At 52.2% G+C, this 25,852-nt stretch overlaps 1 protein-coding gene across 1 annotated transcript in view; it reads left to right on the top strand.

The window, feature by feature from the left end:
* LMO1 (LIM domain only 1) overlaps positions 1 to 25,572 on the top strand; it is a 31,121-nt gene extending 5,549 nt beyond the window's left edge. Inside the window, exons 2-4 of the mRNA XM_006162896.2 lie at positions 20,066 to 20,279; positions 23,460 to 23,585; positions 25,170 to 25,572. Of these exons, the coding sequence (XP_006162958.1) occupies positions 20,074 to 20,279; positions 23,460 to 23,585; positions 25,170 to 25,275 (438 nt within the window). The 5' untranslated portion in view covers positions 20,066 to 20,073 and the 3' untranslated portion in view covers positions 25,276 to 25,572. The remainder of the gene's footprint in view (positions 1 to 20,065; positions 20,280 to 23,459; positions 23,586 to 25,169) is intronic.
* Positions 25,573 to 25,852: the final 280 nt, after the last annotated feature.

The raw sequence follows: 25,852 nt of genomic DNA, 5'->3' as shown, positions 1-25,852 counted from the left end.
GAGGGCAGGGTGGAGACAGGGCTCTGTCCTATGGCCTCCTCCCTTTTTCACACTCTGTGCCAAGACTTGCCTTCCAGAAGGAGGCTCAGAGTCACATAGGCCATGGGGCAGAGCTCTGTCTGCAGGGATCCCGCTCAATAGCCTGAGGGAAGACCCCTCCTGTCCTGAGTGTCTGGGCCAACGTGGCAGCATGTTACTAATCTATTGCCGTGTAACAAATGACTTCCAACTTAACAGCTTGGAGCTGGCTCAGTGACCTAGTGTTTCAGGGAGCTGGATTTCACATGGCCAACCATGGTTCAGGTCCTGGACCTGGCAACTTGAACACAAGCCAAGCATGTGTGCATATGTGCACAAAAGCCTGAGGAGAAATGGAGGAGATGGGATTGCAGTGTGACCACATCATACTGGGGGTGCTTCCTCCCTTTCCCACTCCCTGTCTCTCTGATAAGTACACATGCCCTCTAGAAAACTAAAAACAAAATAAAACAACTTAGGAGCTTGAAACAACACACAATTATGCTCTCATTTTTGTGGGATAGGAATCTGGGTATGGCTCGATCAGGTTTCTAACGGACTGAATCAGAGTGGCCCAGGTTGTGGTCTTGTTTCAGGATCCATCTGGCGGAAGAGCCACTTTTAGGCACACCCAGTTGGGTTTTGGCAGGATTCAGTTCCTCATGGGCTTCTGGACCAAGGGCTTCATTCCTCTTTGGCTGTTGCCTGGAGTCTGCCCCTAGCTCCATGCCACATGGGCCTCTCCAACATGGCAGCTTGCTTGCTAAGTCATAGAGAGCGAGCACTCATGAGAGGAAAGGGGTCCGTTATAACCTAATGACAGATGTGACATTCCAACACTTCTGCTAGCAAGTCACTAAATCCAGCCCACGCTCAAGGGAGTGGGGCGGATCACACATGGGCATGGCTATCAGGAAGCAGGGGTTATTTGGGAACCATTTTAGCAATTGGTCTGCCATGAGAGGTCAGCTTCTGGAATAGCATCTCAGGCTCCAGGTGGCTATCAGTTTAGCCATTCCCAAGGGGAATGTGTCACCAATTCCACCCCAGGAGGCCCAAGGCCTTTGCCTCCAGGGTCACCTTATGCCAGGGAAGGTCACAGATGTGTCAATGTCTTTCATTTAATCTTCCTAGCTACTTTGAGAGGCTGGAAGATACTAGCTCTCGTTTTGCAGAGTAGTTGCACTTAGAGAGGGAAAAACACTGTCCTGGAATGTCCGAGCAAGTTGGCATGTGGCAGAGTTCAGACGAGAATCAGGAACCTTCCTGCCATGAGCCTGGGGAGGTGGTGGTGAAGACACTCCCAGGCTTTCCCTGGACCTAGTAGTGAGATGGCAGGATTGGGTGCACATGTGTGCGCATGTGCGCACACCACACACACACACACACACACACACACACACACACACACACACACCCCTAGGTTGGAGCTGGGTGCTCCTAGATTCCTTTTTCTCAGATGCTAAGTTCCCCAAGGCTAGGGGCTGCAAAGCAGCTGTCCAGCAAGATCCATGACTCCAGCATGTTTCTTCTCGCTCACTGGTGACCATACCCTCAGAGGAGGTGAGCTCCTGTTGCCCCAGCCTGAAGACCAAGGACCTCGACTCCTCACCGGCTGTTGCTGTCTGCACAGTGTCTCTGAGGCAGCCTGGCAGAGGCAGCTCAGCAGTTCCTCAGGCACGCGCTGCAGGAGACTGCCCCGTGGGCTGGAACACTCCCCCACACAGCCTGGGAGCACGGGGCTGAGAGCCAGGACTCACACATCACATCCTGGCTCTGCCACCACCCCGTAGTGTGTCCTCAGACAGTTCCCTTCCCTACTCTGGGTCTCAATCATCCATTTACATTTCCAGGGTGGCCACCTGCTTGGTGCCTCATGGCGCTGGTATGGAGACATGACTGTTGGGGAACAGGTATGGGGGGCCAAGACCTCAGAGTGGAGCCCCAACCCTCATCCTGCACAGTGAGATTTCTCTCACTTTCTTTGGTCTCCTGGGATCAGGAGACAGAGTTCCTAGGGAAAGGTGTTTAGGGGCCCTGGCCTGTCACACTTGGTCTTGCTACATTTGAATCCAGGTGGAAGGGGCCTGTCCCTGCTACTCCCAAGAAGTTGCCGCTAGAACACAGGGGGGACCCCTGGAGCCTGCAGGCTAGTGAACCAATTCACCGCCTCAGGTGAGAATGCCCTGGCCAATCGCCTCTCATGACTGGGGAAACAAAGGCACCCAGAAGTGGCTGCTGCTTCTCTCAGCTCAGAAAATATAAGATTTTTCTGAGAAGAAAAATCTTGAGCCTGGCAGAGGCTGCATGGGCCTCAGGGCTGTACCCCATCTCTACCTGTCAGTCAGAAGCCATCTCTTCCAGGCAGCTGCACTCCCCCCCAGGACTGTTTCCCATCTGTGAGGCATCTTTTGAGCAGGGGCCAGGGCTCTGGGGAGCAGTGGGCAGTGGGCAGGGCTCACGATCCTGGTTCCAAGCTGGGTCTCCACCCAAGTGCAGAGTACAAAGTTTTGACCTGCCTTTTTGCCTCAAGGATGTTTTCACACTTCTCTTTGATCCACAGAAGCCTTTATCAGATCACTGCTAAAATATGCCTTATACATGAGAATACTATCTCATTAGTATTATTGAGAATGCAAAAAAAAAAATAAAGATCCAGTAGAAAATTAAAATTGGTTGAAATAATTAACAGAGTAAAACTGGCAACATCTAAGACTGCACCTGGTAAAATGTGTTATTGACTAAAAATTGACAGAAGAATCAAATCTGCCTGACAAAATTTAGATCTGCAGAAGTTGGCTATGGAAACATTTTCTGGTAGAAATAATTGTCACAAAGGACATCTCAGTACTGGCAAAGCTCTAATTTGCAAGATTTGATATGAGCCAACAATTGATCATGAACCAAGTAGTCATTTAAAAATTAAAAATAATTGATCCCAATGAAAATAATCTTAATTTTAAAAAATATGGGGGCGGGGAAAAAAATGCTTTAACACTATTGAATAGAACATGATCAAAGAATTAAATTGACTTAGTGAAGATCATTAAGAACTGCTTTCTTGGGACCAGCAGTTGGCGTAATGGCGATGTGACTGGACTCCTATGTAGTCGACCGCAGTTCAAGTCCTGGACCCAGTGGCTTAAACTCACGCCAGGTGCGTGTGCGTGCGTGCCCAAGATCCTGAGAGGAGAATGGAGCAGAAGGGATTGTGGTGTGGCCATCCCCCCTCAGGGGGGATTTCTCGCTTTCTGTCTGTCTCTCTGTATCTTTCTGGCGAGTGCACGCACCTTATGGCAATAACCTCTCCAAAACTAACAAACAAACAAACAAAAAACAGAACTACTTTCTTGGTGAAAAATTGTCATGTTGGTATAATGCTTATCAAAATACATGGTTAGGGCCCCACTACGAGATGCTTAGTAAATGTTTGTAGAATGAAGAATAAATGAATACTTAATAGGTGAAGGAAGTCATAAGGGAAGCTGGAAACCATAAGGACTTCTTCGTTACTAAGACAGGACAAGGAGCCCTGAGTTTGTGGCTAGGGGGGTTCTTCCATTGGAGCTTTCCTAGAGACCACATCCCACCACTCCAGGCTGAGGGCCCCACACTTCTTCCAATCTTCCTTCAGTTGCTGTCTGGGCCTGTGGGGGCATGGGGGGTGGATAGGAGTCTGGGTTGATAGGAGAAAAGGCCATTGAGGACCCCCTCCCACTACCAGGAGCACCAGACGAGGTACATGTGGATTTGAAGTCTTTAGAATTCTTTAAAGGAAATAGCAACTGCACGAGGACACGACTGATCATTGCTAGGGAGCTTGCTTTTGGCTTAGGAGTCAACGAGCACCATTGCTGGACTCCAGTCCTGTCCTGGCATCCTCTGTGAGATCTCAGGAATTCTTTTTCTACTCGCTGCTGTGTGACCCTGGACAAACCACTCAATCTCTCTGAGCCTGTTTCATCTCATGCAAATTAGGGCCCAGAGCATCCTCCCTGTTCCCTGCACAGAACCTGAATAAGAAAAAAATGTTTCCATGTATTTTACCCTGAGAATTAAGGTGGGAACACAATGACCACATACAACGAAGTCTAAGGGGTCTTCTTGACTCCAGATCCCCTAGAACTTTGAAAGAAGAGTTGGAAAAGTTAGAGGATAGTTGCCCTAAGGGACAGCTTCCTCGGACAGTGTCCCACAGTAACTCCATGGATACTCATGTAACAAGTTTCAGGCCTACAAAAGGGGCATGTGTCCATTTGCTTCCAGGTCCATGTATCCACCCAAGTGACCAGAGCTGTCCCAGCCCCTCTGTGGGGCTCTTTCCACATGCAAGAGACTGAGGCTACAATGAGACTTGAGTGGCCAAAGCTACTCTCAACCTAACCTAACCCTGGTCATGACCCTAGTCCCTGGGGCCAAGTGTGCTCCTGGCTCCCCCTATTGGCTGGGATGCTCTGTCTTCCTGAGTCCCTCAGGGCACCACACAGGGTGCTGTCCCTAGCCTGGGCTTAGAGCTCCCTCCCTCTAAAGGTAGCCTTGCCTTCCTTCCAGGCCTTGTGTTTGCATACCTCTGTGTAAGTGAGGCCCACAGGCCCTCAGGGAGGGCAGCACTCCCTAGCCCACCTCCCCTGGGGGCCTGGAAGTCTGTAATCCTATTTCTTATGCACATACCTTTATGAGCTTCTGGTGCCCGATGTGATGTAGGCCAAGCTCTATGCTCGATGTCCTGAGAAAGGGCCCCTTCCCCATGGGCAGGCCCAGTTTCCAGATAGGGTGCAGTCTTTGAAGGATGTAGAAATGTCATTCAAGAGAGACCTGGTAAGACGAAGCAGGAATAGTGGTGGAAGCAAGTGGATCAGGAAAGACTAATGGATCCAGGAGGGTCTGAGTTTCCTGGGGAGGAAGGCTGAAAAGTGAGGGGAGTCAGATTTCTGGATGGGGAGGGGGCTTTGGGAAAGGAGGCAAGGGGTGCTCTGGTGCCCTATGGGGTCGTCAACAGGAGATACAGTGACAGAACCTGACCTCCCAAGCCCCTTTACCTGGCAGTTTCTAGTTACTATGAACTGTTGGTCCTCTGCCCTGACTGTAGTACTTAATTATTTTTAAGTTAATTTCTTCCATTAGTGAGAGAGGCAGACAGACAGCACCCCTAATAGGGTCCTGACCCCGTGACTCACCCCCACCTTCAGACGGTCCTGGATCATGGGCACTCAAATGCCCAGTTCACGCAGGGAGGTCTCAGGATGTGAACTCAGAACCTCCCATGTGAATCAGCCTTGTCCATAGCCCAGTCCCAAGGACTTAATTTTTTATGAACTGGTTTCTCTTGGCTCAAGGGAATATTTATTTTTTTCATTGTTTGTTTTGTTTTGCTCTATAATAGCTTTATTGCAATATAATTTGCATACTATAAAATTAACCTTTTAAAAACGTCCACCTTAATGGTTTTACTGCATTCACAGAGTTGTACTCTCGTCACCAATTTTCTCACTCAAGATCATTCTCAATTTCTCCAAAAAGAAATCCTGTTTCTTAGTATCATTCTCCGTTTCTCCCCGCCTGGCCACCACGGATCTACTTTCTGTCTCTATGGATTTCATAGAAATGGAATGATTCAATGTTTGGTCTTTGTATCTGGCTTCTTTCCCAACATAATATTTTCAAGATTCTCCCATGCTGTGGCATATGTCAGTACTTCCTTTTAATAATATTCCATTATAGGCATATATCTTTTTTTCTTTACTCATTAAATGGTGGATATTTGGGTTATTTCTTCTTTGGGGCTATTGTGTGTAATGCTACTGTGAACATTCATGCATAAGTTTTTGTTTAGACATGTTTTGATTTTTCTTGGGCATATACTTAGGAGTGGAATTGCTGGGTCACACAAAATCTCTATGTGTAGGAATATGTTTTGCAATTCGAGTGAGCCGTGCAAGAGTGTTTGGGAAACCATCGTTGGGTATCTGAGCTTCCTAAAAGGGGTTTGCCTCTAGCATGGTCCCTGCCAAGGCTCTGGGGCTCATTGGAACCTCGGGTAAATCCTTTCCCCTGCTGCCTTCAGTTTCCTGGTCTATGAAGTGGGGCCTGTACTGATTTCTGGTCACCTCAAGGGCTCTTATGAGCAGTTACTACTTGCTCAGCACACCAAGGCCTATGAAGCACTCCTGCTTGCTTTAGCTGCTTTTATGCGTCGGCCCTGTAAGTTGGGTGTTATTGTTCCGGTTTTGCTGATGAGGAAGCTGAAGCTCAGAGGCGAAAGGACTTGACTGAGTTTGCATTGTGGGTAAATGGGAAATTGAACTCAACTCAGAGTCCAAGTCCCAGGCCTGAACCCTGCCTCAGAGGTGTCTCTAACTAAGCAGCCATGTTCTGTGACCATCCAGGGCACTGCGAAATCAGGGCCCCACATTTGTCCAGGGGTGGGCTCTGCCACAGAGTGTGCTATAGGAGAGACAAGGGCTTTGCAGAAGTCCACTTTTTAGCTGCGTGACTTTGGACAAGTTGCTCCACATGTCCGAGCCTCAGTTTTTCCAACCATACAATGGAAACCATACAATGGAAACCATAATTACAGCTCATAGCACTGGACGGAGGACTTGTAAGATGTTGTATATGAGGAGGTGGCCATGATGCCAAGCACACAGGAGGTAGTAGGAGTAAGGTTATTGGACACACGAGGAGGGTTGAAGAGGATGCAGGCCACTGTGGGACCATCAAGACATGGTCGGCTTCTGGGCTGGATCAGAGCGAGCTTCACAGAGGAGATCTTGTTTGGGCTGCCAGGAAGGTGAGCAGAAGGTGGGAGCTGTCCCAGTGTTTTCTAGCCTGGGGCTGCTAAAAATCAGGAGGGCTTTTCAGAGCTCTCCGATCTTGAGAGAGTTTGTGGGCAGACCCTGCTGGGGCCCCCAATCCTCACCCCAGCCGGGCCTGCACATGCCTGAGAAGGGGGGCCTGCATGACTGCCTCAGTTAGCCCGAGTGGCGATAAAACACTTTAAATTTATTGTGACATTTGGATTTAATTAAAAAGTACACACTTAGGGAAGTAGAACATAATGGGGAGAGAGGCAGGGTGGCTTTTTCCCTCCTTTCTTCCCCAAACTAATTAGCGTTGTATTTTAAATTGTTTATGTGCCGCTAATCATCGTAATAAATCATTTATACTGAAAAAGACACACTCGGCTGTGCCCGCCGCGCGGGTTCCGCTCGCCGGGCTCTATCGCGAACAAATTGATCTGGAAGTGAATTTATTAACCACTGGGGAAGAAATCATTAGTGCTTTCTCTAAACATTCCCCAGGTACGCTTTATTGCTGCAGTTTATGCTGTAACTAAAAGGAGCATTACCCGGGCCCATGTTGTAATTTCCTTGCAAAGCCAGCAGCCCACTCCCAGGCGAGGGGCTGGGAAGTCTCCATCTCCTCCCAGATGTGGTCCCGAGGCGCCAGCCTCCTTCCCCAGAGCTCTTCCTTCTAGAAAGGGCTCCCCGTGAAGCCCCCAGCAGGCCCATGGCCCTGGAAGTGCTATCCCATTGCCTGCCACCTACAAAGTTGTTCTCAGTCACTCCCGTTTCAGTTTCAGGAATGTGGTTTCTTCCAGTTGGATGGTTGCCTGGGATTTGGAGATCTGGGGAGCTAGAAGGCCACTGGGTTCAGATGAACTTGACCAGCTTCCCCAGCAGCCATGGGGATGTTATTAGCTATGAGAGGGACAAATATGGGTGAGCAAGGACCCAGGCAGGTACCGGGGACCCCAGCTGGGGCAGCCAGGCACAGCCTCCCCAGGCCCCAGCCTCTGAAGGCCTTCCTCCCACAGTCCCTGGGCCTACTCTCAGGGCCAGCTGGAGCAGCTGCTCTGCTCTGGTTCTGGATAAGGCCTGCAGCCCTGTATATCCTGTCTGCCTCATCGTGCAGGACTCAGAGCAGTGCTCAGTCCTCCAGGTGCACTGTGACAGATGACAGACATGTGGCTGTCAGCTCCCTGGCTGCAGACACCAGTCCTCACATGATGCAGCCTGTGGCCACCCTAGCTTTCCCAGCAGCCAGGTCACCCTCCCACTCACACGGTGACCCTTGCTTTCTCTCCCTTTGCATGGGGGAGGGATCTTTCGACCACTCTCTCTTCTCATGGGCTGGTGACCCTCCAGACACTCACAGCGGGCTTCTTCCCCTTTCTTCCACCGGCTCCAGAAGGGAAATTTGCTTCTGAACAAAAATCTTCTCCCTGGAAGCCCGTGGCTGGTCTAGGATGCAAATCCCTTGCTGTCAGACTCCAAAATCCTTATCGTTTCACCCACTGGGGCTGTGAGCCTCCTCGGCCAGCTGGGTGCTGAAGGGGGGTATGGGCTTCAGCTTGCCTTCAGCTGCTCCCAGCCAGGTCTGTAAGGAGGGTCAGAGTAGTCCCTAGGAAGCCCCCAGGCAGATATCCCAGAGACAGAGCTGTCTCAGCAAGAGCCCCTGTCCCTTTCACCCTGAGAGTAGGCCCAGTCTCCCTCCTAACCCCCTCACCCTCCCTTGCCTCCCAGCCCAATGGCTAGCAGATGGGCTCTGACTGCTTCCAGAATGAGAGCGAAGCAGGACCCAGCAGCCCAAGCCTGCCCGGAGGGTCCCCTTTTTGCGGCTGAAGAATACATTTAAAAGTTTGAATTCAAAATTGATTTTGAAGGGCCCTAATCTCCGATCCCCTGGCGCTCGCGGTGTGTCTGCAGCTCCTGCCAGACTCTCGTTTTCTGGTTCAGCGCGTTGGTGCTCACGTCCCTGATGCTGTGAAATTGAGACTCGTCTGAGAGTCCATGTCCTCCTCCTCCTCTGCAGAGATTGTAGGCCCCTTGGGAGCCCCGTTTCATTAGATGGGTGATGTGGGCTTTGCGGGTGTCCAGGGAGCAGCTGAGTTGCTGTCTGGGGAACATAGCTTCCAGACACTTCCCCACAGCTCCCCCGCAGGTTTGCAACTCCAAGTAGCATCCTGTTAGGACCTGGGGGCAGCCCAAGATGGGGTGGGGGTGGTGGAGGCTACAGATAGAAAAACCCTGGGCCTGGGATTTTTCTGTAGCAAACTTGGGGGCCTCCCACAGCCCCCAGTGCCCGGACTAGGCAGGGAGGGAAGAGTGTTCATATTTGCAAGCCAGGAGGATGCTCAGGTGGAGAGTTAGGGAGGCTAGGTCTATGCCAGAGACGAGGTGTCCTTGCTAGAGCTGCTGAAGAAAAAACTAAGCTGCTGATGTTTCTCAGGAGCCCAAGCTCTGTAGTGCTGCCCCCCACTCCCTGGGATAGAGTGTGGAGGTGTAAAGGGAGGCATGGAGTGAGGCGTCACTCCTCAGTTCTGCAGGGGCTGAGAACAGGGTTTTGATCTGTTACCTAAGGGACCAGGGTTTATAGTTGCTGTCATTTCTCAGCTGCAGCCCCGGGATGGGCTCTCACAAATCTGTGGCTTACTTAGGCAGGACCCAGGTGCTGCCGCAGCTGGGTCTGCTTTGTTTGTTAGGGTCACATGCTACAGGTGCTTAGGGGTGTGTGGCTCGGGGGCAGTGACAAGTCTGGTTAGGGTCTACATCTCACGGAGTATGCCTTTCTGAATTAGGCCAGCAGACTCCTACCAGTAATATCTGGGTAGATGCCACTCAGTCTCTTCATTCGATAATTGAACTGATGTTTAAAAGTGTTGTGGGGAGCCAATGTTGGCATGGTGGTTACGGTGCTGGACTCCCACATGGTCTACCACAATTTGAGTTCCAGACCCAGAGCTTGAAAAATCACACTAAGCACATGTGCATGCAAGCCCAAAATCCCAAGAGGAGAGTGGAGAAGGGATTGCAGTGTGGTCATCCTCCTTGGGAGATGATTTCTCATTTTTCCTCTCTCTGTCTCTGCGACAAGTGCATATTCTTTATGTTAAAAAATATCTTATGGCTATGTCGCTGAACTCCCACGTAGTCGACCGCAGTTCAAGTCCCGTACCCGGTGGCTTAAACTCATGCCGGGCACGTGTGCATGTGTGTCCAAGATCCCAAGAGGAGAATGGAGGAGAAGGGATTGCAGTGTGGCCATCCCCCGAGGGGGTGATTTCTCACTTTCTGTCTCTCATCTCTCTCTGTCCGGTGAACGCACACACCCTGTAGCAAAAACCTCTCAAAAAAATAATAATAATCTTAAAAATAAGAAAGTAACTATTGGGCCAGCTTCATGGCCTGGTGGTTAAGGCAGCCAGATCCCACATGGCTCATCACATGGCTCAAGTTGTAGACTCAGTGGCTTGAGAAACATAGCCAGGTACACATGTCTGTGTGCCCAAAATCCTAAAAAACGGAGAAAGGTAGAGGAAGGATTATGATGTGGCCATGTCCCTTGGTGGGGGACTTTCTTCTCTCCCTCTCTCTGTGCCTCTCCCTGGCAAGTGCATGCACTCCCTAGCAACAGCAACAACAACGAAGTGATGGTTGTGACACTCCATTCTTGGGACACAATGATAGGACAGACAGAGCCCTAAGGACAGGCTTTCAAAGAGCTTATGTTCTTATGAGAGAAACTAAACACTTTTCTCCTTTAAATACAAAAGTAAAACAATGATGAATTGTGATTAGAAACTCAGAAGGGCCAGCCAGTGGTATGGTGGTGAAGGTGGCCGGATCCCACATGGCTGACTGTGCCATTCAAATCCTGGACCCAGTGGCTTGGAAAATATGCTGGCATGTATGTGTGCGTGCCCTATAGCAAAATCAAAACAAAAAGAAAGAAAGAATGAAGGAAGGAAAGAAAAAGAAAAACTCAGAAAGTAATGACTGGGATGACTGAGATGAGGGGGTTATTTAAGTAAGGAAATGAGGAAGTTAAGAGGAGTCTCTTTGAAGAGATGACATTGAAGCTGAACCCCAAAGGTGAGAAGGAGGCAACCACATGAAGAGGCAGGGAAGGGTGTCCGGGAAGGAGGTAATCGCATGTGCAAAGGCCCTGAGGTAGGAGGGAGAGCTGGAGTACAGTGCTGGAGAGGGAGGCAGGGGCCAGGCCACGTGAGGCTATCATAGGCTAGGTGAAGACCGAAATGTCATTCTCAGCCACTGGAACATTTGGGAGGGATTCACACTGCGAAATGCCCTGTACTGACTTGCTTTGGAAGGTTTCTCTAGCTGCTGGAAGAGAATGGCTGGCAGATACCAGACTCCAGCAGGATGATATGGTGGGAACACCAAGGGACGAGCAGCAGGGGGTAGGCACACAGGGGCCAGGGTTTCAGGAGGAAATCAGGAGGCCTATTTTGGATCTATTGCTTTCAAGGTATGTCTCTGCAATTTTACTGAGACAACCAAAGATTGGGAAGAGAATGCCTTCGCTGTGTCTGGAGAGGGGAACACAATGCAGATAACTACGCATTTTAACAGAAGCCTCATTCCACATGACAGATACCAACAAGCACCTACACTTGCAGCTCTGGTCCTTCTAAGTTCCCTCGCTAAAGACTGCAGAAACTGCATGAGGTTGTAAGAGCAGATTCCACGCGCACCTCGTCCAGGCCTTCCTGCGGGCTCTGGCTACATCCCACTATGGTCTGATGTCTGCCCTGCCCCACGTACTGCCCGGATTCACAGGTTGAAACCTAACCTCTGGTGCGTTGGTACTAGGAAGTGAGGCCTTTGGGAGGTGAGTAGGTCATGGGGGCGGAGTCTTCATGAATAGGATTTATGCCCTTATAAAGAGACCCCAGAGACCTCCCTTGTCCCTCCATATGAGGACACAGGGAGAAGAAGGCCATCTCTGGACCTTGAGGCAGACCTTCACCAGATACCCAATCCCTTGAGGGATAGTACCAGAACTAAATGGGCTAATCCCTCCATGGCTTGCCCACCGCCATGTGAGCCAAGCTTCCAGCCTCCCAGATTTCCTTTCCCTGCCCTCGAGGGGAGAATGGAAGCGAATGGAAGAGCCCCCACTTCTCTCCCTGACCCAGTAAACACGCCGCCTGTGAGCAGCGCGAGAAGGGCGGGAGCAAGCATGCTCTAGGTGGCTGTCGCCGCGCAGCTCAACAGTTGTTCTCGTTGGCTTTTGATTCCAAATGAGTAGGAAATGCTATTAGTTCAGGCCTCGCCTGCCGCATGGCAAGGCCCTGGGATAGGAGTGCAGTGAGTCGAGAAATTGTGGAGATAAAACTGGTGTGAAATGGAGGCCTTCTCACGAGGCTGGATGTGTCCGTGCGAAATGAAGTTACTTCTGAGAAAACGAGATTTAAAGAGATTCTGCAGAATTAGATTACACTTTCAAATTTCCTTATTAAAGGGGATTGATGCCTAGGAGGGGCCGCTGGCAGGCTCTGTCTGGGGTCTGACTGTGCAGTTCCAGCTCTGGGTGTGACCCCACTATGCAGAATGCCTTGCAGGTGCAGGGACCCAAACCCCGAAGTCCACAGACCCTCTACCCCTCCCGCCAGCAGCTGAGTTGGATATGAGGGTTTGGGGACTGAATTTCTGACTTTCCACATAGACCCATGTGGGCAAAACCTAGGGGCCATGTGCTTTCTCTTCCTCCCATTTCTAGGCCTCTTACTTATGGGTTTTATTCAAATCAAAGCTTGATTTTGAGCTAGTATGCATTTGGGAGAGCTGTAGTCTTATTATTTTTTCATTTTTCTTTTTTCTTTTTTTTTTTTTTTTTGCTAGAGTGCATGTACTTGCCAGAGAGAGACAGAAAGAGAGAGAGAAAGTGAGAAATCACCTCCCGGGAGGATGGTCACACTGCAATCCATCCTCCTTCATTCTTCCCTCTGGATTTTGGATATGTATGCACACACACACAGTGTGTTTTTCAAGCTGCCAGGTCTGAGTCTCGAACCATGGTGTCAGCCATGTGGAATGGAGCACCTTCACCACCTTGGCAACTGCTGGTCCTATAGTTTTGTTTTGTTTTTATTGCTATAGGGCGTGTGTGCTCTCCAGAAAAACAGAGAGAGACAGAGAGATAGAAAGTGAGAAATCACCCCCCAGGGGGGATGGCCACGCCACAATCCCTACTTCTCCATCCTCCTCTCGGGATCTTGGGCACACACGCACATGTGCCTGGCATGAGTTTAAACCACCAGGTCTGGGACTCGAACCGCGGTCAGCTACATGGGAGTTTAGTGACATAGCCATTATGCTAACTGCTGATCCCGGTCCTATTGTTTTTTAAAAGACAGTAAATATTCATATGATGACTCATATGTGTGTGCACCTCTGTGCATGGGTAGAGGTTTATATGAGCATATTGGAACACATGTGCATACCCATGCATAGGCATGCTTGAATGCATAGGTGTTTATTTTCATGCAACTTACCGAGCACCTACTGTATGCCAGCCCTTTGCGGGGAACTAGAACAAAACTGTTGTGGGGAGAATGAAACTGACACAGTCCCTCTAGAACCACATTGCCCTAGAACCTGTGTGCCATCACATGGGCATGGTAAGTATTTTGATGAGGCTGTGCATTTGTACCCTGTGGTTTAGTAGCCTGCTTCTACATGTCTCCTTATCTCTTTAAAGTATCCTACTGGGGTCTCTTAGCAAATGAGCCAAGTGCTTGGGTCCTGACAACAGAATGGCAGGGTTCAAATCCCAGCTCTGTCTTCTATTAACTGTAACAAGTTAGTAACTTTCCTGGTACTTCAGTTTTGCTATTGTTAACATGGGAATAATAGGACCAGGCATGGTGGTTAAAGCAGCTGGCCCCAACATGGCCAATTGCAGGGTTCTAGTCCTGGACCTGGTAACTTGGACAACACACCAGGTACATGTGCATGCATATCCAAAGTCCCGAAAGGAGGGAGAGATAGAGAAGTATTTTGATGAGGCTGTGCATTTGTACCCTGTGGTTTAGTAGCCTGCTTCTACATGTCTCCTTATCTCTTTAAAGTATCCTACTGGGGTCTCTTAGCAAATGAGCCAAGTGCTTGGGTCCTGACAACAGAATGGCAGGGTTCAAATCCCAGCTCTGTCTTCTATTAACTGTAACAAGTTAGTAACTTTCCTGGTACTTCAGTTTTGCTATTGTTAACATGGGAATAATAGGACCAGGCATGGTGGTTAAAGCAGCTGGCCCCAACATGGCCAATTGCAGGGTTCTAGTCCTGGACCTGGTAACTTGGACAACACACCAGGTACATGTGCATGCATATCCAAAGTCCCGAAAGGAGGGAGAGATAGAGGAGAAGGGATTGTGGCATAACCACGCCCCATGGGAATGTTGTCTTACCACCACCTCTCCTACTCTCTCTGTCTCGCCAGCAAGCACACACTCCTTCTGGCAGAATGGGAACAATAGTACCTATCTCATAGTGCACTCATGAGTGAAGCTCTTAGAACGGGAACTGGTAACACTTAGCAGTATCCCCCTGCAGCTTGCCCAGCCCAGGCTCCCTGTCTGCCCCAGAGAAGGGGAAGGGTGCCCATGGTGACACTGGGCATCTGTGCTATGCTATGTGGGCTCTGGGCAGGGCCTGCAGCTTAGTCTCCTCGGCCCAGGCTAGGGGATGCCTGGATGCTGGTTTGGAACCAGAGACACAAAGGGGGATGATGAGAAACACCAAGGCTATCTCCACCTGTGCTCCCAGAATTCTCCCCAGAGCAGCCAGAGGCACCTGCCCTGAGTGTCACCCTCGGAGCTGCCACAGCAGCCCCTTCCACTTGAACAATCACTGGAGTAGCCTGTGGACAGATGACAGATGGGGCTGGCCACTTCTCTGTGTACACCTGCATTGACCACTAGCCCATCCGTGGGGTGAAGCTGGACTCTGGCCAGCGCCTGTGTGACTTTAACCATGAAGGAACATTCACATCAGATGACTGCATCTCAAAATAAGTGCCCCTCACTATTTCAGGGACCTGAGATGGACCTGTGACCTTTCTCACATGCTGATTGGTGACACTGATCAGAACTAACTTTTGACAGGCTGGCTTGGTTAGTCCTAAGCACATCATATATGCTAACTCCTTTATTCCTTGTGGTAACTCTACAAGATGAGCATTGTTTTCAAACCCATTTTACAGAATCAGAAAACTAGGCACAGAGATAAATAAGGTCAGATGGACAGAAGCGTCAGACTGAGGGGTATTCCATTACACAGCTGGAGGGCCAGTGTCTTGAGGCTCAAGTGCTCAGCAGTTCTTCCAGGCTTATATAGAATCAAACTGACAACGGAATACACTGGGATTTTCCAGAGAAGTTAGTATTGGGGGATTAGGAAAGTCCAAATATGGTCCACATATTAAATAATGATATTCCATCGATGGTAATTTCCTGGTTTTGATCATTGTGCCGTAGGCAAATACTTCGCTTTTTAAGCACACCAAAAGAACTTAAAGGGACAGAGGCTTCATGTCTGAAACCAACTCTCAAATGAGTCCATTAAAATCATCATCTTAGGTTAATAGGTAGGGAGGAAGGCAGATAGAAAGAGGATAAAGCAAATGTAGTAAATCCTTCCTACTTAGGGAATCTGGGTAAAGGCTGTAGAAGAATCCTTTCTTCTGTTCTTGTGACTTTTCTGAAAGTTTGAAATTCTACCAAGATAAAAAGCTAAAAGAAAAAGAAATCAAGTGCGAGAGCAGAAATGGTACCCCTGCGTATTCATAATACCTAGCAGTTCCTGTTTCTCACCCACTCCCAGGAGCGGGCGTCTGGGCTGCGGCTTCGTATGTGTGATCCTTTCTGTCCCATGCAGTCTGTCTGGGAAGGGACCACTATGGTCCTGGTTCACAGATCTAAGTCAGAAAAGTGAAGAGATTGGCTCCAGCCCCCAGCTTTGGGGGGCAAGTCCCAGACTAGGACATCTTGGCTCTTGGTCTCAGACCTCCAGGTCTGAGCTCTGGGCTTCCTTCCACCTGCTGTTGACTCTGACCACTGAGGAAGCAGGCATGATCCAGAATAAGGCATTGCTTTCTGGAGCAGTGGTGGAAGGCCCTGGGTCATGAGCAAAGCGGATCCATCTGTGGTGTGGAAAGGTCCAGAATTCTGCAGGGAATGGATCCTGCAGCGCCAGGCAGGACACACGGATCTGTGGCAGGACCTCAGGTGCCCGTGGAGTTGTCAATGGTGGCCACACTGGCCTCCAGCGGGAGAGCCTTAGGGCACAGCCTGGAATGGCCTGGAGCTGGGCAAGGCAGACTTCTGGGGTGGAGCCTGGCCTCAGAGGAGCTTGCTGGGGGGCAGTGGGAATGGCCCCCAGCCAGACTCCAGCCACTGTCCAAGCTGTAGAGCCAGTGGGACTGGGAACCTGTGGGGTTGAGAGTTTGGAAAAGCCCATGCGCTGGGTTGGTGGGATGGCCTGGGCTGCGATGGGTGGTCAGGGTTGCTGAGGACATGGTGTGGCCTAGCAGGGACCACACTGGGGGATCTGTGTGAAGAGGAGGCCTTCTCTTCCAGCAGAGGAGGGCCCAATGACCTCTGGCAGTCCATCCCTGTCACCGGGACTGTCTGGCTCTTCCCCAGATTAAAGAACCGAGGGTGAGTGTCTGGCAGCGGATGAGTCAGACAGGAGACTCTCTCTGCAGCCCAGCTGCCTCCTTCCACCTCAGCCTTGCCTCAACCCCTCCCTGCCAGAGGCAGGGGTAGAAGTCTGGCCTGTCTCCCCTCAAATGTCATCCTCTCCACACCCCAAGATTTGAGGGTGACGTGAGCCTGAGCAAACTGGTTTATTTTGCTGCGCCCAGCGTATGCATCTGAGCGTGTGCCAGGTGGATGTGCACAGGGGTGAACATCACCCATTGTAAAATATCAGTGTTTTCATGGGTGAGTAGTAATTACTGGGTAATGCTTTAAAACCTTTCCTGAAGGAGCGCAAAGCTGTTTTTTTTTTTTTTTCTAAAGTCAGGAGTACATTAAAAGGATTACCATGTAGATTTGATTTTTAGATAAAACTAAAATGGATCCCAAATGGACTTCAGCAAAGGGATGCTATCTCCTTAATGGAAAGTGCATGGCCCCAGGCTCAGCTCCCAGAGCCAGGCAGGGAGGGGAGGGAGGGTGGGAAGAGGTGTCCACAGGGGGCAGGGTGACAGACTGGGTGGGGGGCTGGGGCAGCAGGACAGAGTTAGATCCTGAGCCCTCTGGAGAGCGTCTCCCCGCCCTTGTGGAGTGGGAGACTGTAGGTGCACCCCTTAAAGCCCTCCCCTATCCGGGAGCGCAAGGAACCTCGGGCTAGTGCCTCCAGGGCAGACTGCGGGTGCCCCATGAGGAAGAAAGGGCTGACTCTGGTGGCACTCTTCCATCCTCCCTGAGAAACACTGGCTTGTTTCCTTTTCTTTATTGAGCAGATGAGGGCAGCAAGGCCCAGAGAGACCAGGGGACCTGCTCTGGCCCACACGGCCAGGGGTAGCAGATCTGGGGGCCAGTCCCAGCTTGTCCCACCGGCATGCTCTGGGTCAGGTTCCTCTCCCCAGACAGCCTTCTGGGTGGAAGAGACTCAAGAGTCCCTAGGTGCTCCTCCACCTGGCTGGCCCTAGTGACAGGAATGCAGGGGTGCAGAGTTTCCTTGCCCTGTCTGCCTGTAAATAGGGTCTAACTTCTGCCTCACTAGTATCCATGTCTCAGGGGACATGGGACACTTTAGCAGAAGCTTTATGGCTTCTAAGAGTTAACCAGAGCCTGGGAATGATGGTTGAACTCCCCAGAGGAGGGTGCCCCTCCTAGCTATGGTGGCTTGCAGCTTGCTCCTCGTGACTTCCAAGGGGTCCTGTGGGTGCCAGACTCCACGGGTGCTGAGATTGCTGGTCAGGGCTGCAGTTGGAAGCCTTGCAGGCTCCAAGGCCAGGCAGGCTGGGCTGGAGCAGAGAGGCCAGGCTAGGCTGTACCAAGCAGATGGAAGGAGGAAGGGCAGACGTTCCTAGTGCTGGAGCCTCCCTCGGTGCCTCCTCACTGGGGGTATAGCCTAGTGGGTAGGTGTAGCCCCTGAGAATGATGGGCCAGCCACTCATCCACTGCTGGCAATGACAGCATGGAGCCTGGGCGGGTTTAGGACTGCTGGGCAGGAAGCCAGGCCTGCTGCAGGCCCTGCTGAGCAAGAGGGACAGCAGCCTGTGGGGGCTGCGCCAGTGACCTGGCCCCTGTGCAGCTCCGTCTGTGCTGGCTGGATCCTCCTCCATGGGCTTCAGGGACAACAGTTGCACCCTTGGAGCCCCCGCCGCCCCAACTCCAGCTATTTTAACTCCTCCCACTTTCCCACACCTTCCTCCCCATAGGCTCAGCCTGAGAAGCAGCCACACAGGTCTCCTCAGCTCTCAGGGGTACCTGCTCCACCACTGGCCTCTACAGGAGGGGCTAGATTGGCTGGGCCCTGTGGAGGAGACTCAGGCAGGCTGAGGACAGAGTCATCGGAGCCCCATCGCTCTCTCAGACCAATTAACCTTCAGAGCTGCATTAAGGAAATTAGGCAGCAAACCTCCCAGCTAACAGCCAGCCTGCCTGCAGACTGGAGGAGAGCCGCTGACCTCCCACCGCTGGCTGCAGTCTGCGTGCTGCCTCCTTCCTCCCTCCCTCTCCCCGCCGGCCTGATGCTCCTGCTGCCCCCTTGCCCACGTCACCTTCACAAGAGAAGTCTGAGGAGGGCCCGTGGCTGGGAAGGAGCACAGGAGAGAGAATAGAGCCCCAGGCCAGCTCGAGGGATGCCTTAAACCAGGTTCTTGGACCATCTGGGCCTCAGTTTCCCCAACTGTAGAATGAAGGCATTTGACTGGAAGAACTTCAGGACACCCCTGACCTGACATCTGTGGATGCTGAGACCAAGACCCTGAGGTTGAGGAGGGGCCACCCCGAGATGGGAAGGGAAGAAAACCAACTGGCCCAGACTTGGGTAGGACAGAGGAGGCTGGGGTGGGAGGGACGCAGGGTACTGGAGCTGAGCTCCATGCCTGGAAAGAGCAGTGGTTCTGTGGAGGGGCTGGGCCTATAGGAAACTGAACTCTGGGGCGTGTTGGAAAGCCCAGGAGCAGGTAGGGATGGGCTCGAATCGACTGCTCCATCCAGCACCCCTTGGTTGGGGAAGGAGCCCACCCAACACTCTTCATGAGGGATTCTCAGGTAACTACACACACAGGCCAGGCTTCTGGGACCCTCTGCACTACCCCACGCCTAGGCTGTCCCCATCTCCTCCTCAGCTGTCCCTAGGGACCCACGGGAAGGACTTGGAGCCTGTGCCTCCGTGACCATCCGTGCCTGCGCCTGCACGTTGTCCCACATGCGTGGGGGTTGCGAGTGCACACGCTGACCTGCCAGGAGGCCCTGCCTATCAGGCCCCCCAGGTTGTGATCTCAGCCCTTGTACTTGGTGCTTTCTTGTGTGCTGGGAAGCCCCTATGAGCCTGGAGATTCCTGCCCTGGTAGGTACTCGAGGATCCCAATCACTCCCCAACTCAGGCCAAGGCCAGGCAACTTAGGTCAAGCCCTCTGGGGAAGAGCCCCGAAAAGGCAGACCCTGGAGCTCCAGGACCTCTCCCAGCCACGACCCCCTAGGAGGGCTCAGGGCTTCTCACTTTCTTCCTATACATTCGCACTTCCACATGTGGAGATTAAGAGGCCATAGCTGACCATTTCATCACGGCAGTCAGATACGCTACCAGTGTGCAGAGGAAGGCTTGAGTTAACAAAAACATCTGGGGGCTCTAGTGGACCCCAGGCTATTATGAGGCTCTTCTTGGGCCCATTACTGAAAGCCCATGGGATAGTAGCTGCATGAGGAGGGCTTCAGGTCCGTGGTCAGCCCACACAGGGGCAGTGGCCAGGGTGGGGAGGGACGACTCAGGGAGGGGCAGGCCTGTGGCTATGTGTGTGCCTGGAGCAGAGCAGACCTGGGGCTTCCGGCTGCTGCCTGCAGCTCCTGGAGGGACCTTCACAGAACCAGGGGACAGGCTGTGCCTGCCACCCAAAGGACAGACCGAGGGCCAGGGGAGGAGGTATGGGGAGAAAGTACGGGTCCCTGAGAGCCCCATACTTAGAAGGGGCAGGCGAGAGGAGCAGTGAGCTCCCCATCCCTAGAGACCGTGCCTGAGGCCCAGCGCACAGGCCCATCCTGTGTCCATCTGTCTGTCTACAGGCGTGCCGATGCTCTCCGTCCAGCCCAAAGGGAAGCAGAAGGGCTGTGCAGGCTGCAACCGCAAGATCAAGGACCGCTACCTGCTGAAGGCACTGGACAAATACTGGCACGAAGACTGCCTCAAGTGTGCCTGCTGCGACTGCCGCCTGGGCGAGGTGGGCTCCACCCTCTACACCAAGGCCAACCTCATCCTGTGCCGGCGCGACTACCTGAGGTTCGCCCCGCCGCTGCCCGCCTCCCTAGTCCCGCTCGGTGCCCGTCCTTCAAGGCCCAGTGTGGTTCTACCACGTGTCCTCTCCTTCCTGACCATGCTGCCCCGGCCCTGCTCTCCCCAGGCCCAGGCAGCGGCCTGCACACAGGACCGTGTCTTTCACTCCTTGGCCTTGGTGCCTGGTGCAGGTCCAGGGCAGGCATTTGGAATCATTGGGCACCTGGGAAGTGTCAGAAGACACCAGCCTTTGCTGGGTGCTTCTGACTTACCTGTTCCTGGAATCTGGGAATTGAGGAGCAGGTGGGAAAGCTCTGACCTGCTGGGCCCCTTGTCCCCAATGAAGCCTTCCCCACCTCTTCCCTGCACCTTTCCAGCCTCCTCCCAGTGGTGTGCATAAGGGCAGGAGAAGGACCATTGGTGCTGAAGCTTAGAGACATGGGTTTGCATTAGCTCTGAGCCTCTGGCTTCTAACCATCGCCAAGCCTCAGTTTACTCCTCTAAGAAGCAGTGATAATGCCTCCCTGCCTTGCATTCCTCAGAGTTCTGACTTGTCCTCCCTCACAACCCGGATCCCACGCCTCAGAGTCACCTCCCTGTTAACCCTCACTAGGGCCATCTATGACATCAGCAAGACTGGAGGGAGGCCACGGGTGGGGGCCTTGGCTGAGACCCAGCACCTGCATTTGGCTCTGTCTGGGGCGGCTGGATGGTGGCCGGGCCTTGTGGGGAAGAAAGGCCCATTGCATTAATTAACAGGTCAGGGCAAGGGCTTGTGGGGCTACCATGCTGGAGTTTGGGGGAGGGCAGGGTCATAAGTAGACGCACCCCTACTTCCTGGAAGAGCCTGCTCCTCCTCTCTTGATGCCAGTCTTTTGTAGGCGTTTTTGAAGTGTTGGAATAAAACAGAATCTGTAGCCAGCCCCATAGCATAGTGGGTTAAGTTAACCAGATCCCACATGACTCACCTTGGTTCAAGTCCTGGACCCTGCAGCTTGAAAAACATGCTGGGCATGTATTTACTCATGTCCACAATCCCAACAGGAAGGAGACATGGAGAAGGGATTGTGATGGGACCACACCCCATTGGGGGGGTTCGTTCGTTCGTTCTTTCTTTCTTTCTTTCTTTCTTTCTTTCTTTCTTTCTTTCTTTCTTTTTCTTTCTCTCTTTTTCTCTGTTTCTCTCTGGTAAGAACATGTACTCTCCTGGAAAAACAAAACAAAACCCTAAAAAAAACAAAAGCAGAATCTGTGACTCTGTGACTTGATGCTCAAGGATACAGGAGAGAGGCCAGGAGGTGGGGTTAAGAAAGGATGCTCCTGGGACCAGCAGTTGGCGTAATGGCTATGTCAGTGGACTTCCATGTAGTCGGCCACAGTTCGAGTCCCGGACCCAGTAGCTTAAACTCACGCTGGGCGCATGTGCATACGTGCCCAAGATCCCGAGAGGAGAATGGAGGAGAAGGGATTGCAGCGTGGCCATCCCCCCTGGGGGGGGGATTTCTCGCTTTCTATCGCTCTGCCTCTCTCTGTCTTTCTGGCGATTACATGCCCCCTATAGCAAAAACCTCTCTTTAAAAAAATAAAATAAAATAAAGGAGTGATGCTCCTGGGGATTCACCTCTTGAGGATCGAGAACTAGCCTCTAAGTCTGACGCTTTGGGTCATCACTCGAGAACTAGCCTCTAAGTCTGACGCTTTGGACAGTTCAGGATCTGAACTGTCAGGTTAGGGAGAGGTGACTGACCATCGGATGGGCCCATAGCACTTGGAGAGGGAGGACCACGGCATGGCATGGGCTTGTCAGAAGAGCATTCAGGGCTCTGTCAGCCAGAAAGGGCTAAGGGTATTTTCCTATACTTTGGCAGAGATGGCTTTTGTGGCCAGGTAGGCCAATGGGCTGGGCTGGGGGTGGGAGTTATTTTGGTGTCCCAGCCCTGGAGCATCACCATCCCGAGCCCGCCCCTCTGCAACTACTGCTCGTTGGACTGATGGCAAGAAAGGACCCTCTTGGCAGGCAGATGCGGTGGCCCAGCCTTTGTCTGCCTTAATCTGAGCCACTAGGCAGCTCAGGCTGCTGAATGATGGAGCCAGGCTCATCCTGAGCTGGACAAATCGGGGATTAGAGGGGCCTCCCATCCACTTCACAGCCCACCGGCCTCACTTGGGGCTTCTCTGCTCGTGTGCAAAAAACAAGTGAGGAGGAGCCTCCAGCCAAGTGGCGTTCCTGGCTGTTGGGGGAAAGTGAACTCCCTGACCCTAGAACTTTGCAGCCAGCAGCTAAGAGGACAGGGGCCTGCCTCAAAGAGGCATCTGTGCCAGATGTCCTTGCAACTTCTTTGGGGCATCAGGTCTGTTTTAGAAGCATCGAGGAACAGGGACATCTAGTCCCAGCATCCCGTTTCACAGAAGGATAAACTGAGGTTCAGAGAAAGAACAGGACTCAGGCAAGTGACGCAGTGAGTTCCTAGCAGAAAATTGAATAAAACACTAATTTTATAGTTGGGGATGCCATACACCCTCTGGAGCAAGGCCGTGTGATCTTGGCAAATGGTTTACCCCTCTGTGACTCATTTTTCCTATCTTTAAAATGGAGAGGGATAATAGTACGCCCTTCCCCATAGGATTGTTTTCTGGATTAAATGAATTCATCCGTGTCAAGCTCTTAGGACACGTTGGAAACACTACCCAGGTGTTTGCTGAGCGAGTTGCGAAGGAGGATTTACATCACTTTTCACAACAACCCTGTGAAGGGTGTGTTCCTGTCTTTGTTTTACAGTTGAGGTAAATGAGGCGCAGAGAAACTCAGTGACTTTGCCTGAGGACACACAGTCCACGGCTGGCAGATTGCCTCCAAAATTCAGACTTGCCTTGTTCAAGGCCCAGCCTAGTGCTCTCCTACTGGCTCCAGGTGCTTGAGAGACCCCAGTGGGAGCCTTGATGGTAGCCTTGGAATGGGCTGTGTCAGCCAAACCCAGAACCCCTACTTACCCTTTCTGCGAAAGGAGGTGCTGATTTCTTCAAAACCTGATCTCTAGAAATGAGATGCTGCCATTGATGCTTTCACCCCCTCACCTAGGCAGGCCCACCTGCTTAAGTCCACAAAGCTGGGGGCAGTGGGCCCTGAATAGAGGCACCTGGCTGTCCCCTCAGCTCTCTGAGCCCTCTGGGTCCTTCCCTCCACAGGCTCTTTGGCACCACGGGAAACTGCGCCGCTTGCAGCAAGCTGATCCCAGCCTTTGAGATGGTGATGCGGGCCCGGGACAACGTGTACCACCTAGACTGCTTCGCCTGTCAGCTCTGCAACCAGAGGTGGGTGCTAGGCTGGGAGCAGACCCAACACACTCCCCACCCCAGCCCAGACCCCGCCTGCTGGATGAGCCAGGAGTGCTGGGGAGGCATGTGCAAACATGGGTTCTCTGTGTGTGTTTGCATGTTGTGAATGTGCATGTTCTCCCAAGTGCCTGGACCCAACATTCAAGCATGTGCATGTGCACTCCAGGACTGTGTGTGCACACTTGTGTGGACATTTGTGTGCAACTGTACTGGATGGGGGTATGCACAAGTTTACTGTGTATGTGTAGTGTGAGTGTGCATGACACTTACAAATGTTCATGCACAAGTGGCTACATGTGCATGGTGGCATTCATATGCAAGTGGACATGTGTATTTAAATGTCCACGATATGCACATGAGCCTATGTTTTTAAATGTCCTCATATAAGGGTGTGTGTGTTTACTCTGTATGCATGATGAGGTGAGTCTGATGTGCACACGTGTTTTAAATTTGCATGTACAAAGGATAATGCATGTGTGCCCTGTATCCTTGTGCGTGCATACACACATGTTCTGGTGAGAAGGGGCTCCTAGACCCAGATGGCGAAGTCCCTGCAGGACATGCCCACTCATCCCTGACTCCTCTCCTGTGGTTCTGGTTCCAGCCCAGCCTCCTTTCTGATCTTTTGGGCTCTATTCAAGTGCTCCCGCCTGGTGGGAGGCCCCCTGAGACCCGAGGAGCCAGAGTCCTTCAGCCCTGGCTGGGGTCTAGCACCAGAAAGCAGGTCCTTCTCTCAGGACCTGAGGTCATGTAGAAACTCCTACAAGTGTCCACAGAGGTTGAGGCCCAAAGGGGCTTGCAGGGAGTCTGGTCTGGCTGGGACTCCGGTCACACAGCAGCTTGGAGGGCTCAGTGAAGTCACAGCACCACCTGGTGGCTGGACTGGGCTCTGCTGGGACTGGGCCAGTGACCCTGGGGTCTCACTAAAGGCTCAGGAAACTTAGGGACATCTTTGGGGCTGGGGAGTGAGGGGCAAGGACTGGAAAGGATTGGAGACCAAAGCAGAGTCTTCTTTGTCAGAAAGGACGTAGTGGGACAGGGTCACCTCCTGGAGGGACGTGACCCGCACAGAATCTGCAAAAGGAGAGTGCCCTTTACTAACCCATTCTCTTTTGCGGGAGGGGAACAAGAGGATGAAGAAATCAACCATTTTATTCCCACCTTACAACCCCTACCTCTACCCACCTCCCCCCTTTCTCAGTCTGTTTCATTGGCCTCTCTCTTTCTCCCTCTCTGGGACTGGAATAGGATTGTGATATCTCCCAACCCCTCTGGGGGCCCCTTCCTCTACAGGAGAACTGAGTGTGGGAAGCCTGTGGCCCAGGCTGTCTGTCTGTCCTGCCTCCTCAGGCTGCAGGACCTGGCCCAGGCTCCACTGGCCCAGGGGGTCTGACCTCCCCCCACCCCCGTGGTCCTCTCTGGAAAGTTCAAGAAGCTCACTCTCCTGCGCCACCCCCTCCCACATGTCCTACTTCCTGGGCCAGGTTGGGTCCTGCCTGGAGCCCCTACTACCCACTGTGACCCCTCCCATGGCTTCTCTCTCTTGCTTGGATTTTCCAGATTTTGTGTGGGAGACAAATTCTTCCTGAAGAACAACATGATCTTGTGTCAGATGGACTATGAGGAGGGGCAGCTCAATGGCACCTTTGAATCCCAGGTTCAGTAACGCCCGGCGCCTGGCCTCCAGGCCCGTCTGTCCATCTGTCTGCCTGCCCACTCGCCTGGCTGACCGGCCAGCCACTCTGCCAGTGCGGGCTGGCCAGCCACTCTCTGCCGCGTTAGAACTTCATCCTCGATGGGAGGGACGGCCCTTCCTCCACTGCCGCCGCCCATCTGTGTGTGACCCCTCCTGGGGCCAGGCTGGGCCTGTACAGTCTGTCTTCTGTATATAAATGGGATCATTTATTTTATGAGAAATGTAATGCGATTTTATTACTGGCGTGGATTAAACTTATGAATGTTTCCGGGGAGGTTACTCTGCCTTGTTCACATGACTGACACAGACCTGGGGCCCCTCCCCTCTGCCCCTCAAGAGGTCGGACGTTGGGTAGAGCGCGGGTGTTTAGTGGGGTGCGATTGTCAGGTAAGGGAGTGCCAGCACAGCTTTGGGGTAAGAAACTGAAAGGTAGGGGACAGCTCAGAGCCCCTCATCCTCCAGCCAGAGTTCACGCCCTGGAATAGGGGAGTCTTCCTCCTTTACAGAGCATCCACTCTAGCGCTGAGTCAGCCCCCAAGAAGAGGGG

Source organism: Tupaia chinensis, unplaced genomic scaffold, assembly GCF_000334495.1.
Source record: "Tupaia chinensis unplaced genomic scaffold, TupChi_1.0 Scaffold141165_1, whole genome shotgun sequence".
Lineage (NCBI taxonomy): Eukaryota > Metazoa > Chordata > Mammalia > Scandentia > Tupaiidae > Tupaia > Tupaia belangeri.
This window is presented reverse-complemented; position numbering and strand designations above follow the sequence as displayed.